The sequence below is a fragment of the Xenopus tropicalis genome, chromosome 3 (genome assembly GCF_000004195.4).
Source record: "Xenopus tropicalis strain Nigerian chromosome 3, UCB_Xtro_10.0, whole genome shotgun sequence".
In the NCBI taxonomy this organism is placed as follows: Eukaryota; Metazoa; Chordata; class Amphibia; order Anura; family Pipidae; genus Xenopus; species Xenopus tropicalis.
In genome coordinates this window covers 29,995,802-30,012,670 of record NC_030679.2, presented here as the reverse complement: position 1 = coordinate 30,012,670, position 16,869 = coordinate 29,995,802, and the positions used below count along the sequence as shown (strand labels likewise).

The 16,869-nt window shown below is 41.7% G+C and overlaps 1 protein-coding gene across 4 annotated transcripts in view; it reads right to left on the bottom strand.

Annotated features, from left to right (window-relative positions):
* Window positions 1-16,543, bottom strand: part of pcdh1 (protocadherin 1) — a 125,395-nt gene extending 108,852 nt beyond the window's left edge. For 2 of the 4 annotated variants that reach the window (XM_012958411.3, XM_018091906.2), the window contains exon 1: window positions 15,401-16,285. In XM_012958411.3, coding sequence (XP_012813865.1) covers window positions 15,401-15,506 — 106 coding nt within the window. In that variant the 5' untranslated portion in view covers window positions 15,507-16,285. 4 annotated transcript variants of the gene reach the window in all.
* Window positions 16,544-16,869: the final 326 nt, after the last annotated feature.

Genomic DNA, 16,869 nt, shown 5'->3' with positions numbered 1-16,869 from the left:
TTTACTGAGAGAGGAAGTCAGATACTCGAACACATTTAACCAAAAGACGACAAGAAATCTTGTGTTTCTTTTGATAGAGTACTCAGTGCAGCTTTTCTGTGAGTGCTTATGGCTGTATTTACATAGACCTTTCTGATAAAGCTTTCTTAGTTTTTACCTTTCCTTCTCCTTTAAGATGGCCATACGCTGAAAGATCTGCTCGTTTGGCGACATCGCCAAACAGGCAGATCTTTTCCCAATATGCCTACCTGGGATTCAGGCCATCGAGGTGAGGATCATATAAAAGCTGATGCGTCCTCCCTGACAGGATTTTCAAACCTGCGGGTCGGCAACTACCCGATTCTCTGTACAAGCGATCCCTCGCTAATTTGGATTACCATGTTAAATCTGCTAATGATTTTAAAAACATACTGTGTGAAAAACAAGAATGTGCCATTGAATTATGATGCTCTAAATATAGAAGTGCTTTAAAAAAAAAAGGGTTTTTTGGGCTGATTTATTGAGAAATTCCCCCAAAACCCTACTAGTCCAACACATCTGTGCCACTTCCTACTGCCGCCTTTCCCAGGCACTCAGCAACACTGCACTGTAGGATAGGAACTAATTAGCAGCTAGGCTGACTTAATAGGGAAATGAAGCCTGTCTTGCTTGTGTGACTGCAGAGCTGCGATTGGCTATCCCCCTTCAACTGATCTTCTGGTAGAGACCATTAGGACACACCCACCCCTCATTTGAAACACAGAGACCAGAGAAGATCTATAGGGAGCTACAAAAAAAGGGTAATTTTCACGGATAGTATTCATTTTTAGCCCAAAGTAAAAACAGTGCCATATTTTCATAATTGCCTACAGATTAAGGGTTTTTTGTGTATCCTATATGTCTCCTTTAACATAAAATAACCCAATATGATTGTTTTACCACTAACATGGATTAATGCAGCTTAGTTGCCATCAAGCAATGCACTGTTTATTAGAAAAAAAAGGAAATCATTGAATTATTTGCTTAAAATGGACTCTATTGAAGATGGCTTTTCCACAACTTGGGAGTTTTCTGGATAATGGGCTAATGGGATAATTTATAATTATCTTCTAAGAGAATATTTAGCCAACATGGGAGACCTGCACAACATTAGAAATATAATGGTATTGATTTCATGCCAAGTCAGCAGCGATTATACAAAGGCTATTACTGCAATATTGCCCACAACAGACTCCCTTAAAAAACCCTATTTTACATTTGACAGAGTTTAAAATAGCACCTTGTGTTACATAAACAGAAAATATCTAATTTTGCAAATAAGTTTTGTGGCTGTATTTGCTCTTCATTAATTTAACTTCTTAGATTTGATTATATTCAAGGGCAAGTAATACCATGAAACAAATGTGCTCTAAAGTCTTCAGAAATAATAATCTCTTAAACTGCAGAATTTCTAGAATGCACAATTTTATTTGAAACCGAGACTGTAGTTTTTTTCTCTCTTTTTATTATGGCGGGGCTTTTCATAAATATGCATTATGTTCCCACACAACAAATCCGGTGGGGTTTTGTATAGGCAACAGATAAAAGTTGGCTAAGCAACAGTGCTGAAGCAGGATTTCTACTTCAAAGAAAAACATTTTCCATGTACAGGAGAGGAATAAACAGCATGTCAGGTCAAATTAATGACTTACACTTAGTGCTTCTGGTGCTTTAACACACAGCCGTATTGTAGCCCAATTCAAAACGGAATTGTGTCTTTCAGCTTGACTATAACTTATTTCTTGTGAAATAGGGCTAAAAATAACAAAAATAGGGCTGATGTAAAGTAATGAGGTAAAATGAGCAGATTGAATTGTGTTTTGCCTTCACTAAATCAGATGCCATGTTTATATCGAATCATAGGTAAGTAGGTGGAACTTATTTTATAACATTGGGTCATTTATAAACACATAAAATTTGCACCAGGGCAGTAACCCATAGCAACCAATGATTAGCTTTCTTTAGCCAGTTGCAGGTGAAACAATGGCACATTGATTTGATTGGGTGTCATTGTTCACTACACAGGTGCAAATGTGTCCATTGTTCATTAATGACCCCCCTCTAACATGCACACATATAGAACAGGTTATTATTGTTTCCTTCTTTGTGTCCAGCAAAAGATACTCAGCTTTATTTTTTCTAATGATATCTGAGATTTATAATACTGAGTGTAAACTGCAGAGGAACACTGAGAAAAGGTGCCCAATACATGGCACGTGTATGGCCAGCTTTAAGATATGTGTGGATGTGAATTTTGGAACTTGCATTTATGGTGGGCCTGGCACCACGTCATTTAATTCAACGTAAAAACAAGTATGGGAGAACTTTGTGTTTGCTTAATTTATGGGACTAGAAGTTTAAACAAGAACCTCACAGAACCTATCCAATAATGCAGACACGGGCCATTTTATCTGTTGTTTACTCAGCACTGGACAACAGTGTCCTCTTTATACAACATGGTCGCTTTACCCCCCTGACCTGAAATCCCTGTAATAGACTGGAAGGGTTGAAAGGTCTAATCGGTAACGCAGGAAAAAACAAAAGAGTTAACTGTCTAGGAGAGAGGCTAATCTGTCATTCCTCACCTTCCGCTGGTGATGGGACAGCTCTTTATTTAACATACAAGGTCACCCCTAAAATAGCTTTCGGAAGCATGATGGATTTAGTATTGTCTGTGTAAAAGTTGTGGGTTTTGCGAGAAAAAGGGGGAAACTAACCTCTATAGTTTTCTAGGCCCAAAGCATTTTCAGTCACTTCCTGACAAGCATGCAGGATTGCATTATGGGCAGTAGCAAGATGGGTTTTAGGTTGATAATCAGTTAACTGTCCATTTAGGTTGCCAACAGGTTGGAAACAGTAATTTTCAGCCCTCTCAAGGCATTTTGGTCAAGCTAACTGCATGGCACCTGACATGCACACATATGAATAGGAGTACCACAGATAGCACTACACTTGCGGCTCGTTGCTGACATTGTGGGGGGACTTGTGGCACTTGCCGTTTATGTCAAACAGAAGACATAGAAGAAAGTTGCAGAGAACTGGATACAGAAACCCTGTGCTTCAATACGTCGGGACAGAAAATGTAACCAGCTGGCTTCCTCCCTGTCTGCAAATGTGTGGCATCAGTCTGTCAGTGCACACACGGGGAAGCTTTTGAGGCAAAAATGCATACTTTTGCACTTCCTCTGTCCCGTGTGCTCCCCGACAGACCGATGTTGTGTCCAACCCCCAAAATTTGCTACAAGTCTACTATTCAAAGCCAACAAACTAAGATAACATCTGTCGGTCAGCTGCTTCACTGGTGGTTGCTATGAGCAAATATAGTTGTCAGTCTTCTCTGGGAAATAGGAGGCAAATTAAGACAGCTTCCCATTATATTATATTAAGAGTCACAGTACTTATGCTAAGAAATCAAAGATAAATAATATATTATTGTATTATAAATACACTTACATATATATAGTAAAACACAGAACTTCCACACCAGAGCAAAAAAGAGGCCTTTCCCACTGGTGATGTCAAAAAACATATGTTATTGAATCTAAAAATACCATTTGGTAGGAGGACACGGGTGAATTGTTTCTCATGGCCTTTGGAGCTTCCCTCTCATCCCTCTCAAAAAAAAAATACACAAATCAAACCATCCCTTCCTTTAGCATGCTTCCATTTGGTTGTCTAGAAATGAAGAAACGGATCATAAAACAGCACCAAAATCATTTGCAGACTGAAAGGGAAAACAAAAACCAACAAGAAACAAAAATAAGCGAAAACATCATGTCACCAGATCAGCTCATTTAACTGTGTACAAACTAACGAGCATTCTTGGCAGCTCCAAATAATCATATAAATGTTATATTTACTAGCTTTGCTTAGCAGGCTTAATGAGTAATCTTTGCACCTCCCTCCCACACTATATCAGTGACAACATGCACAACATCGGTGTTTCTTTTTTTAATCAGAGATTTGCACAGTGACATGCATGGTTAATGTCAGTTGTTAGATAAATTATTATAAGATTTTAAAGGTGATGAAGAATAAGTTGTGAACAACCAATTTAAAAGAAGGTGGGCACATTTTTTGCAAAGATTTATATGTATTTGCTAAATGTCACAATTTTCATAGTGTAAATGGTAAGAGCAGGTCTCCCCAGGCAGATCACAAGGGGACAGATTTGAATATCATCAAACACCACCACAACTGACATGTTACTGGTTTCTATAATACTACCAGTTTGGGCACTAGGATTTGTTCCAACAATGGGCGTGTTTAACAGGCAACTCCTTATTCAGATAAAAGTTTGGAAACAACTAATTGCTTGTGACCTCACTCTATGAAAAACTGATTTTTATAGCATTTATAACCAATGGGAGCAGATATAGCAGTTGTTGGAGGATCAGGGAAAAAAAAAGTCCTGATAAATGTGACCAGATCCCTAAAAAGTCAACAAGGCACATTTGTGCAGAAGGATGACACTCAGGGTAAATGATATGAACTCCATGACAGCTGGCAGCAGATTGCTCTGGCACAACACAGCCCTTGCGAAACCATCATGTTGCCTCAGGAGCAGATTTTGTTCAAGTGATAGTCCACATTTAAATGGATTTAAAAAAAAAACAATGACCAAAACCAATCCCCTCCAACACCTCCCATAAATAGCACTGGCAAGGAAACATTATTGATCGCAAGCTAAAAAGAAATGGGGAAATAAATGTAATGAAGTAGCTCAGTGTTTGTAGCAATAAAATGGAAACGTCTAGTAGGTCATTAATAGGATGCATTGTTGTATTAAGCTGAAGGCAAAAATAGTTGGGCACATCCACAGCAACTTCCACACTATCTCCATTTGGTTCATCTATTTCTCCAAGTGTGCACAAGGTCTAGTAACAATCAGAAACTAGCAAGATGTCTCAAACAGGTAACCAGTTGCTAGATGTGTGGCATCAGATTTTATAGCATCCCACAAAGCCTTGAACTGCTTCCATGAAAATATTGTGTGGCTCATAACATCTGACCCACAAAATCTGATCAAAATCTCGCTTGCAGTTTAGCTCATAGCTGGTGGTTAGACCTTGGCTGGTGGGGGTTACTAGAACAGGTAATTAACTGTTCTATTTGAAAGCAAATATCTGTCTGGTTTCTATGGGTCACAATCCTGGAGCAAACTTTGCACCTCTTATCTCCAGCTGTTGATGGCTGCCTTGTTAGATACTACCAGTATCTCTAGATAAACAGGTCTATAGATAAGGTTTCAGAATAGGCAACTGTCCTGTATGTGTTTACTCAAAAAGCAGCATTCCTGACTTACTATGATAAAATTCCAGGTTCAATTATAAATCTGGCCATGCACAGATGTTTATGACTTCTGTCATTCCGACCAAACTGGCCACTAATTGACCTATGTATGGGGGGCCAAAAACCAGCCTCTGTGATCAATATCAGGTTGAAGCTTTAGCAGAAGGTGAGAAAGATCCCTTGGGTGAGGACTGGATCACATGTGGATGTTGTCCTTACAGGTCCGAGATATATTCTATATAGATGTGGCAAAACATCAGCTTATTTGGTGACCCAGTCAAATGAGTAGATATTTCCATGTATGACCAGCTTAAGTGTGTTCTGCCAAAGGCCAAGGATCCAATCATTGTATCTATGTAGCCTTTATTGTCCACTTGTTTATTATAGAAAGCCGGCAAAAGAAAAGAGGTAAAAAAATATAGACTGCGGGGTTACAGTTATTTTAGAAACAAAGCATAACAATACCTGAATAATCCCTTTTCACCACCCTGCCCACCCATCAATAGAGGGTGGTAAAGAGGAAATATTCAGTTATCGTTTTGTTATCCATTAAAGCTTTCATATCACTGCTAAACTGTTATCTTTAAAGGATGATCGTAGCTAAATTACATTATAAAAAAAAATGTATGCAAGGCCTCTAATTATTTTTGGCAAATGGGTCAAAGCCCTTTTAGGTAAGAACAAGATTTCTGCCTCTCTCTATTTCACAGACCATGGCAGATCTTACCCCCACACTCTCTGACACGGAAGCATTAAGTATCTAGGGGGTTGAAGAAGCTTCAATGAAAATTGCATAACAATTGGAGCGATAATAGATGTTCATCTCCCCTGCTGCACTGCCTGCCATCTCAGAAAAATCTCTTAAGTTCTTTTCCGGTCCCAACCATACAAGCCATTCTAATATCCTGATCAAATACAGAACTCTGATGGACAAGATCAGAAGGATTCTGAATAAATGTCACGGTAGAATTTAAATACTGTATTGTCCTTGCTCTATATATAGATCTAAACATATTCCCGGAGCCTTTTCAGCCACACGGAATCTAGAGCTTTGTCACCACTTCACCTTCACCAAGGAAAGCGTATATATAATGCACAATTACTTTTAATGCGAGACACAGAAATCACATAAGCGTTATGCAAAGATGATCACCCCCAGAAAGCTTAGCTATACTTATATATTCACAGAACTGGAGAAGAGGCCACCCCGCTGTGTAGGTATCAGCGGATTATTATCACAGAAAGAACTATACGGGCAAAAGCAGGGCACACAGAATGACAGATACAGAATGAAACATCAGGCAAAAGAGAAATCTAGTCGTAAAAGCTTAAAGTCTAGGAAGAGTTGGCAAATAAAGACAAAGTGTGGCATTTTGGCACTTCTGTGTTGCAGGCCTATGAAGAAAAAGATAATTGGTCTTCAAAACTGGTGAGCAGTGGTACTGTAACTAACAATCTATAGTTCTGTTTCTTCAGCAGCATATCTGCAAAGATTTTATTTGAAGTATCTCTAGGAGCCAACAGATCCATTGTTTTAATTAGCAGACAGAGCACTACAGCAGCCATCTTTTCCCAACTACCAGCACCATTCCAAGATTTATAGATGTTGTATAGCAATAAGAGCAAACTTTGCTCTAACCTAGAATAAGGAAAGCTAACTGCCAACTGGTTGTTGTGGCTTAAGGGAGGGAGGCAAATATTGCCAAATTCAGGAACCCCCTGCAGTACATATTAATAAGGGACAATATGTTATTAAAAAAAAAAAAAGCCATAATTTTGTAAGAACAAACTGCCTTTGTAAAGGTATGGGACCTGTTATGCAGAATGTTCAGGACCTGGGGTTATTCAGATGAGGGGTCTTAACATAATTTTGATCGCCATACCTTCTATTGAAAAACAATTTAAACACTGTTTAATGAATTACACCCAATAGAGTTGCTCTGCCTTCAATAAGGATAAGTTATATCAAGCTACTGTTGCATTATTGCAGAGAAAAAAGGAAATCATTTTTTAAAAATGTCAGTTATTTGATTAAAATGTAGAGAAATATGTATTTAATATATATTATATACATACACAATACACGTTTATATCTGTTAAAAAAAGTCACCTTTTAAAATGGACATTCTGTGCTCCAGTCTCTCATGGGAACGACCCGATGGCTTAGAAACAAGGCACAACCCCCATTTCATAAACGGCAGTAAAGGACTGGGGGGAAAAAGCAGGCTTAATGGCCACATGTTCAGTCACAAGCGTAATACATACATTTAGGCAAGCAGGTTAACAAACATGAGGATTTAATAGGCGGCTATCGCTAAGCTACAAACCTGTGGTCGGATTATTACAACAGAAGCTGCTGAAAGTGTGAGTTAAGAATTGTAAAAGAGAATAAACAAGAATACTGTTCATTTATATACATAACGAACGGATCATCAAAAAATGTGTTCACCATAAATAGATAAAGATGCAAAATTAGAAAAAAAAATAAATACAATAAATGTGCTAATAGGGGCTGTGTCTTGGCTCCCAGACTCTGCTCACCTCATGGACAAAGTCACACAAGGAATCTGTTTCCCATTAGCAGGACATGGCTACTTAGTACTGCATTTGTGTCTTAGCCAGGTCATCATCAAAAGGTTTTTCACACCCATATGTCACAGGAACAGCCCCTCCAGACCTCCGTCTGTAGCACTGGAGAATCACAGTGATGTGAATTTCACTTTTATGATGGGACCACCTCAAACCCCAGCCATCTGTTATCGGAAGAGAAGTCTACCTTTTGGTCCAGCAGGAGATCACAGCTTGCACGGGAGCGCCTGGGCTCATGCCTTACACAAACACTTAGCAAAAGGCCCAGATGAACAGAGACAGGAGCTCTGTGACAAATTCATCACAGTGCTGCGAATGCCAACCCTGCTGAAAAATCTGCTTTGCTTACATAAAATGGGAGCCATAACTACTGTACATGCTGCTAATTCATATATGCTCTACAGGCTTAAAATGCCAACGTGTGTCTGCATATAATAGGTGGAATTTGGTGGTGGCAGAGTTAAATAACAACAAAATGAAAAATAACACTACAAGTGGTTCAAATCTAAACAACACCAAAAAATTGAGAATCATCATTCCAACCCAAAATTCGTTTTTAAACTACCCATCTCCAATTGCAAGAAAAAAACTTTACTTAATGTACATGTGATCAAAGCTTTAGGTCTAACCCCTCCTAATCTCTATTTCTCACCAGTCATTGAGTCCACGCTCTAGACTGTCAGCTCTTGGGGCAAGGCTTAGTGTATGCACCGAGCCTCACATTCACACTGTGCTAACACACTAATTAAAAAGCAAAAGTGACGGCACTCTCAGGGTTTTCATGAAAAGGAAAAAAAGGCAAAAGTAAATGCAAATGGTGAGGTTTAGTTATCCTACATTTCAGTTACACATAATAACTAGGCATGGACACCTTCCAGTAAAACACTAACATCTTCAGCAATGAAAGCATCAATATATCAATACCTTTTTATCTGAAAATGAAATTTTTGCCATTGCATGAGCACCTCATTTACGCTCTCTGCAACCCTTGGTTTTTCAAACAGATACAGTTTTACAATGTCTGGCATTTATTTCCATAAAACAAACAGTGCTGATGTCTGGGTGATTACGGCAGGAAATAATGGGACTTTTGGAAGAAGGCATATACAATACTGCATGTGCTAACGCCGATTCCTCTGTACTTTAAACAGATAAATCTTGACACTGGCAGCCATACAGTTTTGAAAATTAAATGTGAAATGAACAGTGAAAGGAACAGAAGGCAGCTTATTTGGTGTTGTGGATTCAAATTATCGACATATAAAAATACAACCTAACGCTGCATCGTACCTGCCTACACACGCTTAAGCCAGCTCTACAGTGCCCCTGCTGGCAGAGAAAGGGAAACCATTGCAAGCTGTCAAAATAAGAAAGATTCTATGCTAAATAGAACGGGGAGTTTCACATATGATTAGCCATTATTTTTCCAAGGTATAGGGAAAAAGAATAATTGGAGTCCTAAGTCCATTAGTCAGCCATGAAAAGAATGAAAAGTGCAGCTATTAAAGTCTGTTGACTGATCTGAGGAAAAGTGCAGCAAAAAGACTGTAAGCTCAGACATACAGGAATTCACGGTGGCTCATATTTTCAAGGCTCAATTAAAATGATTGACTAAATGTAAAAAGGGGGACCATGCACGGTCAGCACATTTACAGGCAGAAAGAGCCCTAGCCCACAGAGCTTACAATCTAGGTTAGGTGTCAGGGTTAAATGACTTGCCACAGATGGCCGACACTGCAGATTGTTTATGGAATTATGGAAAAAAATCTATTTATACACACCCACAATATATACATACAATAAAGGAAATTCATGATATAGAGATAAAGGAAACCTCCTTATACTATTTATTACGTATGCCTATTTTAGGTTTAGACATAGCCCCTACAAGCACTAAGTATTCTGTATACAGGAAGGCAGAATTCCGCTTCACATGACAAATGCAGCATATGTAGAATCCCAGAAACGTGCCTGTTAGCCAACAAGGCTGAAACGCACAGACATGTCAGTAATTAAGCATGCACTCGGTTCAGCCGATTTGCCCTCCATGCCATGCTTACAGATAAGCTCTAGGCTGGGTTTAAGCAAGAGGACTCTCTCCCATATTCCACCCTAACAGGCATTTGGGCTTCCAAAATATATATCTCTTTTTCAAATGCATTAAGTACATTTTTCCTCCTTTTTATGGGGCTGCCTCTCCTAGCATATTGCAGGAGCTGTCCATAAATCTGTATGATTCTAAGCATTACTCAGGCTGGGAGGGGATGTAAGGAAGGAAAAAAAAACCCACACAGCTTTCCCCAAGCATCTACGGCACAGAAACTGCATTACAGGGGAGTGCGACTCCGCCATCCATTATAAGCCTACATTAGAGCTGTGCATGCCATTCAATTACATACATAATCATGCCTCATTTTACGAGATTCTCCATACTGTGCCTCCTGCCTTTTGCTACGCACACACACAAACACCCGCAGATCTGGAAATAATGTGAGCGAGCGAGCAAGGGAATCAGAGTGAATGATAAGGCACTTAAGATTTCTAGCTGTTAACCCTGGCAAACTGGGGAGGGAGTGTGTGTGTGTGTATTATAACTGGAATTACTAAGTATGAAGCAGAGCTACAAATCCAAAAAATGTAAAAAAAAAAAAAAAAAAAAATTGTAAAAGGCACAAGCTACTCTGCAATTATGCACGGAAAATAAAAATATATCTTTGTGTTGCACTGAATGAACAGGAACAAAACCAGAACATTCGTTTATTCACTCCACTTTAATTATTAGCGCTGCTGGGGGTGGGGGGTACGAAAGAAGTGGGGGTACCAATGCACAGGTGAATGTACGTAGGGTGCAGACAGAGATTGCTGCCATTGAGCTGATACAACAAGTGTTAAACGGCTCCTGGTAGCTACATGACTGATGCAAGGCAGAGAGTCTCTCCCACACACCAGCTCTACCTCTGATCTTCCTTCTGGGTTGAAAATGAGCATTTTGATTCAGCAGAGCATATGCCCTGCTCCTTTCATCACCTGCTTTTCTTCCAACCCCCCCATACCTTTTCATGAATACCTCATCCTCAAAGTTAACTCTAAATGTACTGCCTTATCTATATATATCTATATCTATATATACCAGTGTTAGGCAGTCAGAGATTTGATAAATAGACGCTTTGTGTTACACAGGCATATTTGCAATGATTCTTCATAATCCATTGTACATTGCTATTGCTGCTGCTGTCAGACACAGTACAATCAGAATATCATCGCTATCTAGCCTCCCTAGCCAGGTCTGACTTAGAGAGCCCAAGCAACATTGTTATTGCAATTACTTCACAGAATACTTAGCTGACATGATGAATGGCCATTCCAAATGTGATGCCCATCTACATTCTGCAGGGTGTTTTAGTGGCGATTATATCCCCAGCACCGAACAATCCTCTATTCCAAAGAATATCCCAAAATGCTCAGGGAACTGGATGGCAAAATACAACTTCTACATAGTTTTCAAAATTATGAATACATTGCCCAAATTTGCTATTGTGAACATATTATAAGAAAATTAGGAACTGATGTGACAGGAAAGATTGGTCTATTCTGAGGACACTACTTGCCTTCTATACACTGCATTGTAAACGTAGAATCACCGGAGATAGCCAAAACCAGTACCCTTAGGATGAAAGGGATGCAAAAAGATAATCTTATTCTGGCTTGTAGGGCAGTAAATGCTCAATCAAAGCAGATAGCAAGCAAACAGTAAATTACAGGCAAGCAGAGAGTGTAGGAAAGATGCAGAGATCAATAGGATTGCCAGCTCTTAAGCACCAACAGCCTCGGCAGATATTCATTAAACCAACGGCAGCGGTGATACGCAGAGATTTATGCACTGTATATATAGAAAGGTGTGACCATCCCACTGGCCACAACACTATCAAATCATCTCAACAGCCTGAGAATGGCCGATCTACCTGCCTTTCCAGCTATCAACATCAGGCTTTTTTTCACAAAGATGATGACAATATGAACAATTTATGTAAAAACAGCCTATGGCAAGGTGCGTGTTTGTAGTAAATAGCGTGCACAAGCCTCGACTTCCCTGCACGACTACATGTTCTTTCCCACACCGTCTAAACGGTACATATATAAGTGAACACACAACAAACACAACAATGGCAAGAATCCATGAAATGTGAAATGTCCAAAAGTGCCAACAGGTGCGCAAAAAATGTACTTGCTGCAAAATGTACCCACTGTATCCATTATTGAAGGCACAGACTTGAGAAGGTTGCTGTAATTAATCCTGACTTCATCAAAATGATTCCTAACAGGACTGCATGCAGGGAGGTCTGTAGGCTACACAGAGACACAGGATATAGTGCAGCTCATAGGGAAATCAATGGGACGGACAGTAAGTGCAATAGTTGGACAAACACGGCACAGGTGCAGCCAGACAAAGCTTGAGTATCAATAAGGAGCAAGAAACCCCCCCACACCTATACACAGAGCAGAACATGTAATATAATATTACCTGTGTAGAGCGTGGATACACATTTACTCACTTTGGGGGGCAACTATGGAAGAATAATCTTTACTGAACGCGTTACAACACCCAATCCCCTTTAATAAAACTTTGAGCCGAAAGGGCGACAGGCATTTATATATTACATGGCTAATGTGTCTTGCTGCTGAGCTGTACATAGGGACTCTATTAGTCGGGATGATAATGAAGTATCCCTGCAGTTATCAGAGCAGGCGTGTGTTTGGATCACTTATGTGCGGGTTTATCTTCATTATTCTGCACAATAGATCTTGACAAAAAGCAGCACTGTGGTTGTGCATACAGAATGGAAAGTAGCAATGGCTGCAACGTGAACTGAAGAGTCAATGTATTTGATGCTAAATCCGCTGTAGCAAGCCATTCATATGGTTTCTACTTCTTGAGGGGGGCTCACTGTCCATCTGTTGTGTATGTCCCCCCCAAACCGATTCATTTGTGTCCTGTCCACACATCCATTCCCTTAAGAGGGGGGGAGGCATCCAGACTCGGTGCCATTATTCTAAAGTGCCAACTCACAGGGACTGTTTATTACTGTCAGACTGGGCTATTTGAACGGCGCTCGCTGATTAAAGGCGACTCTTGGCCAATTTGCAAAAAGGGGGGGATTGTGTGCTTTGGTTTTAAACACAAGGAAGGCAGCATACAAATACCATTACAGCGAAGCAGCTGGGGAGGCAGATGAGGAGATACAAAGTTGCATTTTGTAGGATAATAGAATGCAGCAAAGACGGGGTGGGAGAACTGAAATCCTGGGAGTGGAAGAGCATTTCAGCACAGACATGGCAGATAGCTCCCGGTAGCACCCGGCTCTCCTGCCAGCTGGCGAGAGTGCTGCTCGGACACCTGCAAGCGGCATAGAAGTCTTCTTGCTTTAGGTGGCGGGGGAGCACAAACTAGCAAGACACCCCTGCAGAATCCCAGAAAGTAGAATCTCCATGAGTATCTTTATATGTTACGGAGTAACAGTTTTCTTTAGCACTAATAGAAAAAACATACATGTCTATCCTTAGCCCCTCCGCCAGTCATTCCTATATGATGCATTCCCTCCAGCTCTTCACTCCACTGCCTACACCAATGGTCTCCCCAGAACTGTACTCAGGGTGCACAGCAGCAAAGACCATCTAAGTGCCAATGACCCCCACCCTGTTTGATGAAAGGCTCATTAGAACATACCATACAAGCCATCCCATCAAATGACATCCCGCCTGCATGGCACAGCTTAAAGGTCTCCGGTTCTACACGGCTACTAACAACCATAGGGTGCTGGCCATAAACCTACACGCAGCAGAACCCTATACGCGGTAAGAGGGCAGTTTCCCTACGTCAGTCTCTCCAGAGTAGGGTCTCCCCCATAACCCCAGTCTCAACTTAGCATACAGTGGCACTGATCACAGAGAGAAGTTGGTATAAGTTTGGTGGTGCCCTGCCCACTCCAAAATCCAAATACCTTACATGATGCAAAACTCAGTTCCCTAAACACAACATTATGTTTCTGTAATGGTTATCCTCACAGCCCGTCTGGTCTATAGTGCACTCAGCAGTGTGCCTAGCCAAGTACTGCAGCAGCTTCTGGCACCAGCATGCACTCTCTCCAACACCGCAGGGGTTGTATCATTTCCACACAAAGTGCCCATCGCTACCCTCAGTAGGGCAACCTGCATCCAGGAGCACATTTACTCTCACTCTGTTTCACCACTGCCCCCCAATGTTCACGTTATGCATGGCACTGAGCGGGTTAAGTTGCCCTCACAATGAAACATCTTAGGACCCCAGTGCTTTCAGACTCACATCGCTCATTGACTGGGCACATCTCCATGCCAGCCCATGTTATACACTGCCCCCTATGATCACGTACAGGGCTTCCCCCTCTGCCATTTTAAATATGATCTGGAAGGTCCATATGGCTATTACCACAGCACCATTAACATATACACAGGAGAATTATTCCCCCCCCCCCAAAAAAAAAAAAATATATATATCTTTGGGTTTGGGTTCAAATGGATAACATTTTCCAAGCTGGGTGGGGGCTTAAATTATTTCATGCCTTACAAATTACATAGGGTGCATTAGGACACCCCCAAATCCAAATACATACTGCATCCCCACTCACACTTTAGTAGGGTGCAGATGGACACAGCCCCCCCTCCCCATTTTGCTACTACACAAAAATACAGCCCATCTCCCCATTCTGCACTATGTAAATGGGATACAGCCCTCACCCCACTTCTTTACTATAATAATGCAACCCCTTTCCTCCCTTCTCTTGTATACAGATTATATTAAAGCCCTTCACCCCATTCCTTTACTATGTACATAACCTACAGTCTCTCTCCTCATTTCACTATCACATAAACAGGATACAACCTTTTTACCCATTTCTCTGCTATACAAATAGTATAACCCCCCCCATCCAAATCTTGTATGCTGGTTACAATATTTAGGATCCCTCTCCCATTCCTGCAGGCAGGTACAAACGGACATACCCCCATGTATTCAGTAGATGATCATTAGCCGTCTCCCCATATCTGAGTGGTGCAGGTTGATATTGTAGAGTGCAAGCTTCTATGTGCCAGAATCCACTCCCCAATTCCAACTAGCCCCCCACCCCCAGCACCGTCACTATCCCATCCATCTCCCTGTTTGGGGTTAACGCCCTAACACATAGTGGGGTGCTATAGGGAGAAGGACCCCTGCCAGGCTGCAGATTAGCCAGACCCAATGCGTAACTAGCTAATAATAAGACTAATTACAGAGCAATTCCTCCTTTTGCTGAAAACCAGATTACAGCGAGCATTGGAAATGCCTGACAATTCAGGGGATCTGCACTACCCCTACAATATTAATAGGGTACAGCAATGGGCAAAACCAATGTGGAATTCCCCTCTGCAAGCTGCAATAGTGTAACTGTACCCCGAAACTGCGTGAGAGAGGGGTGCGCTATTCACTTACCTCGGCAGCCCCCAGCTGCTTTCCCCCAGCCGGCTCCCCTGCTTCTCTCCCGGCTCTGCATTGCTTTCCCCCAGCCGGCTCCCCTGCTTCTCTCCCGGCTCTGCATTGCTCTACACTCCGCGCTGTCACATCCACAATCGCAAGTCCAAGGAATAAGCCAAAGAGGCAAAGAAATTCCCCCAAACCCACCCAAATGCTTGACAGAAAAATATGAATGAGCGCAAGTTTTCCTCCCTCCCCAGCCCCCCGGGCAGCTTGGGCTCCACTAGTCTCTTGAGGTCCGCAGTAGGTTGCACGAAGCTCCCAGCCAAGGCTGCAGCAAGCGGGCAGAGCCGGAGCTCCGGAGCCGGCGTGTTTGTGCTGTGTGTGTGTAAGCGCTGAACGAGCAGCCAGCACCTCTCTCTCTCTCTCTCTCTCTCAGCAGCGCTCTCTCTATACGGGGGGAGGAGCCGCTGATCCTTATCAGCTCCAGCACTCAGCGCCGGCTCCTAGCGAGCTACTTCTGCTGCCTCTCCATGCAGAGCTGCTGTGTGCTTGTTGCATACCTTAACTCTGGAAATGAGGGAGAGTTTTTTCCCCCTTAACTAACGGTGGAAGAGACTAGGCTCCCCCCTTCTCGCCAACACTTGTTTGATCCCTATTTAGGCGGGGTTGCATTGCCACAACATAGGGTTGCCTCTCAGCGCCCTGGCTTATCTATGTCTATGTTATAATCACAGGCTGTGCTCTGATTAAGGAATACAATCACAGTATTCTCATTAATGCGTCATATACCACCCCCACCCTTTTACTGGATGTAATAGGGCAAGTTAAGAAACTGGACAATTTGTAGCTGCTGCAGAACCTCTTGAAAAGGGGTCTTTCCCTTTAGTCAGGCAGAATGGTGGCAGAAGCCTCTCTCTTCCCCAGTGGTTCCTAAATGACTTGCATTTCTACCATTGATAGTGTCATGCCATCAGGAGGGTTCAGCAGCTGCTGCTCATGTATAGGGGGGTCACTTCTACACCTCTGTCATGTTGGAATCTGACCTTGCCCCCCAAACATGACTATAAGGATGGGGAACTGCATTTCTGCCTCTTTTTACCTCTTGGGGGTTAATAATTACCTCCTTTTCACTAAGACTCATTCTGTTCCATGTTTAACTTCCACTTGGCAGAGAAATAGGATATAAAGTCAGATCTGTGGGGCCTTATATGCCAGAATGCTATTGTTTCTGAACTGGGGGCAGTTCCACCTAGATATTATGTGCAGCCCACCAAGTGACTGGGTGCTGAGGATAAAGGGTTATAATTATATAAATATATATAGATTACCAGGATCAAATAGAGTCAGAAGAATGTCAGCAGGTTGTGTTTATTTGATGCATGGGGGTGGGGGAAGAAATCTAAACAAACACCATTAACCCATTGGATGTAAAAAAGAAGTAATGGTGACAGCAGTCCCCACGAGCTGGTTTGTATCCACTTAGA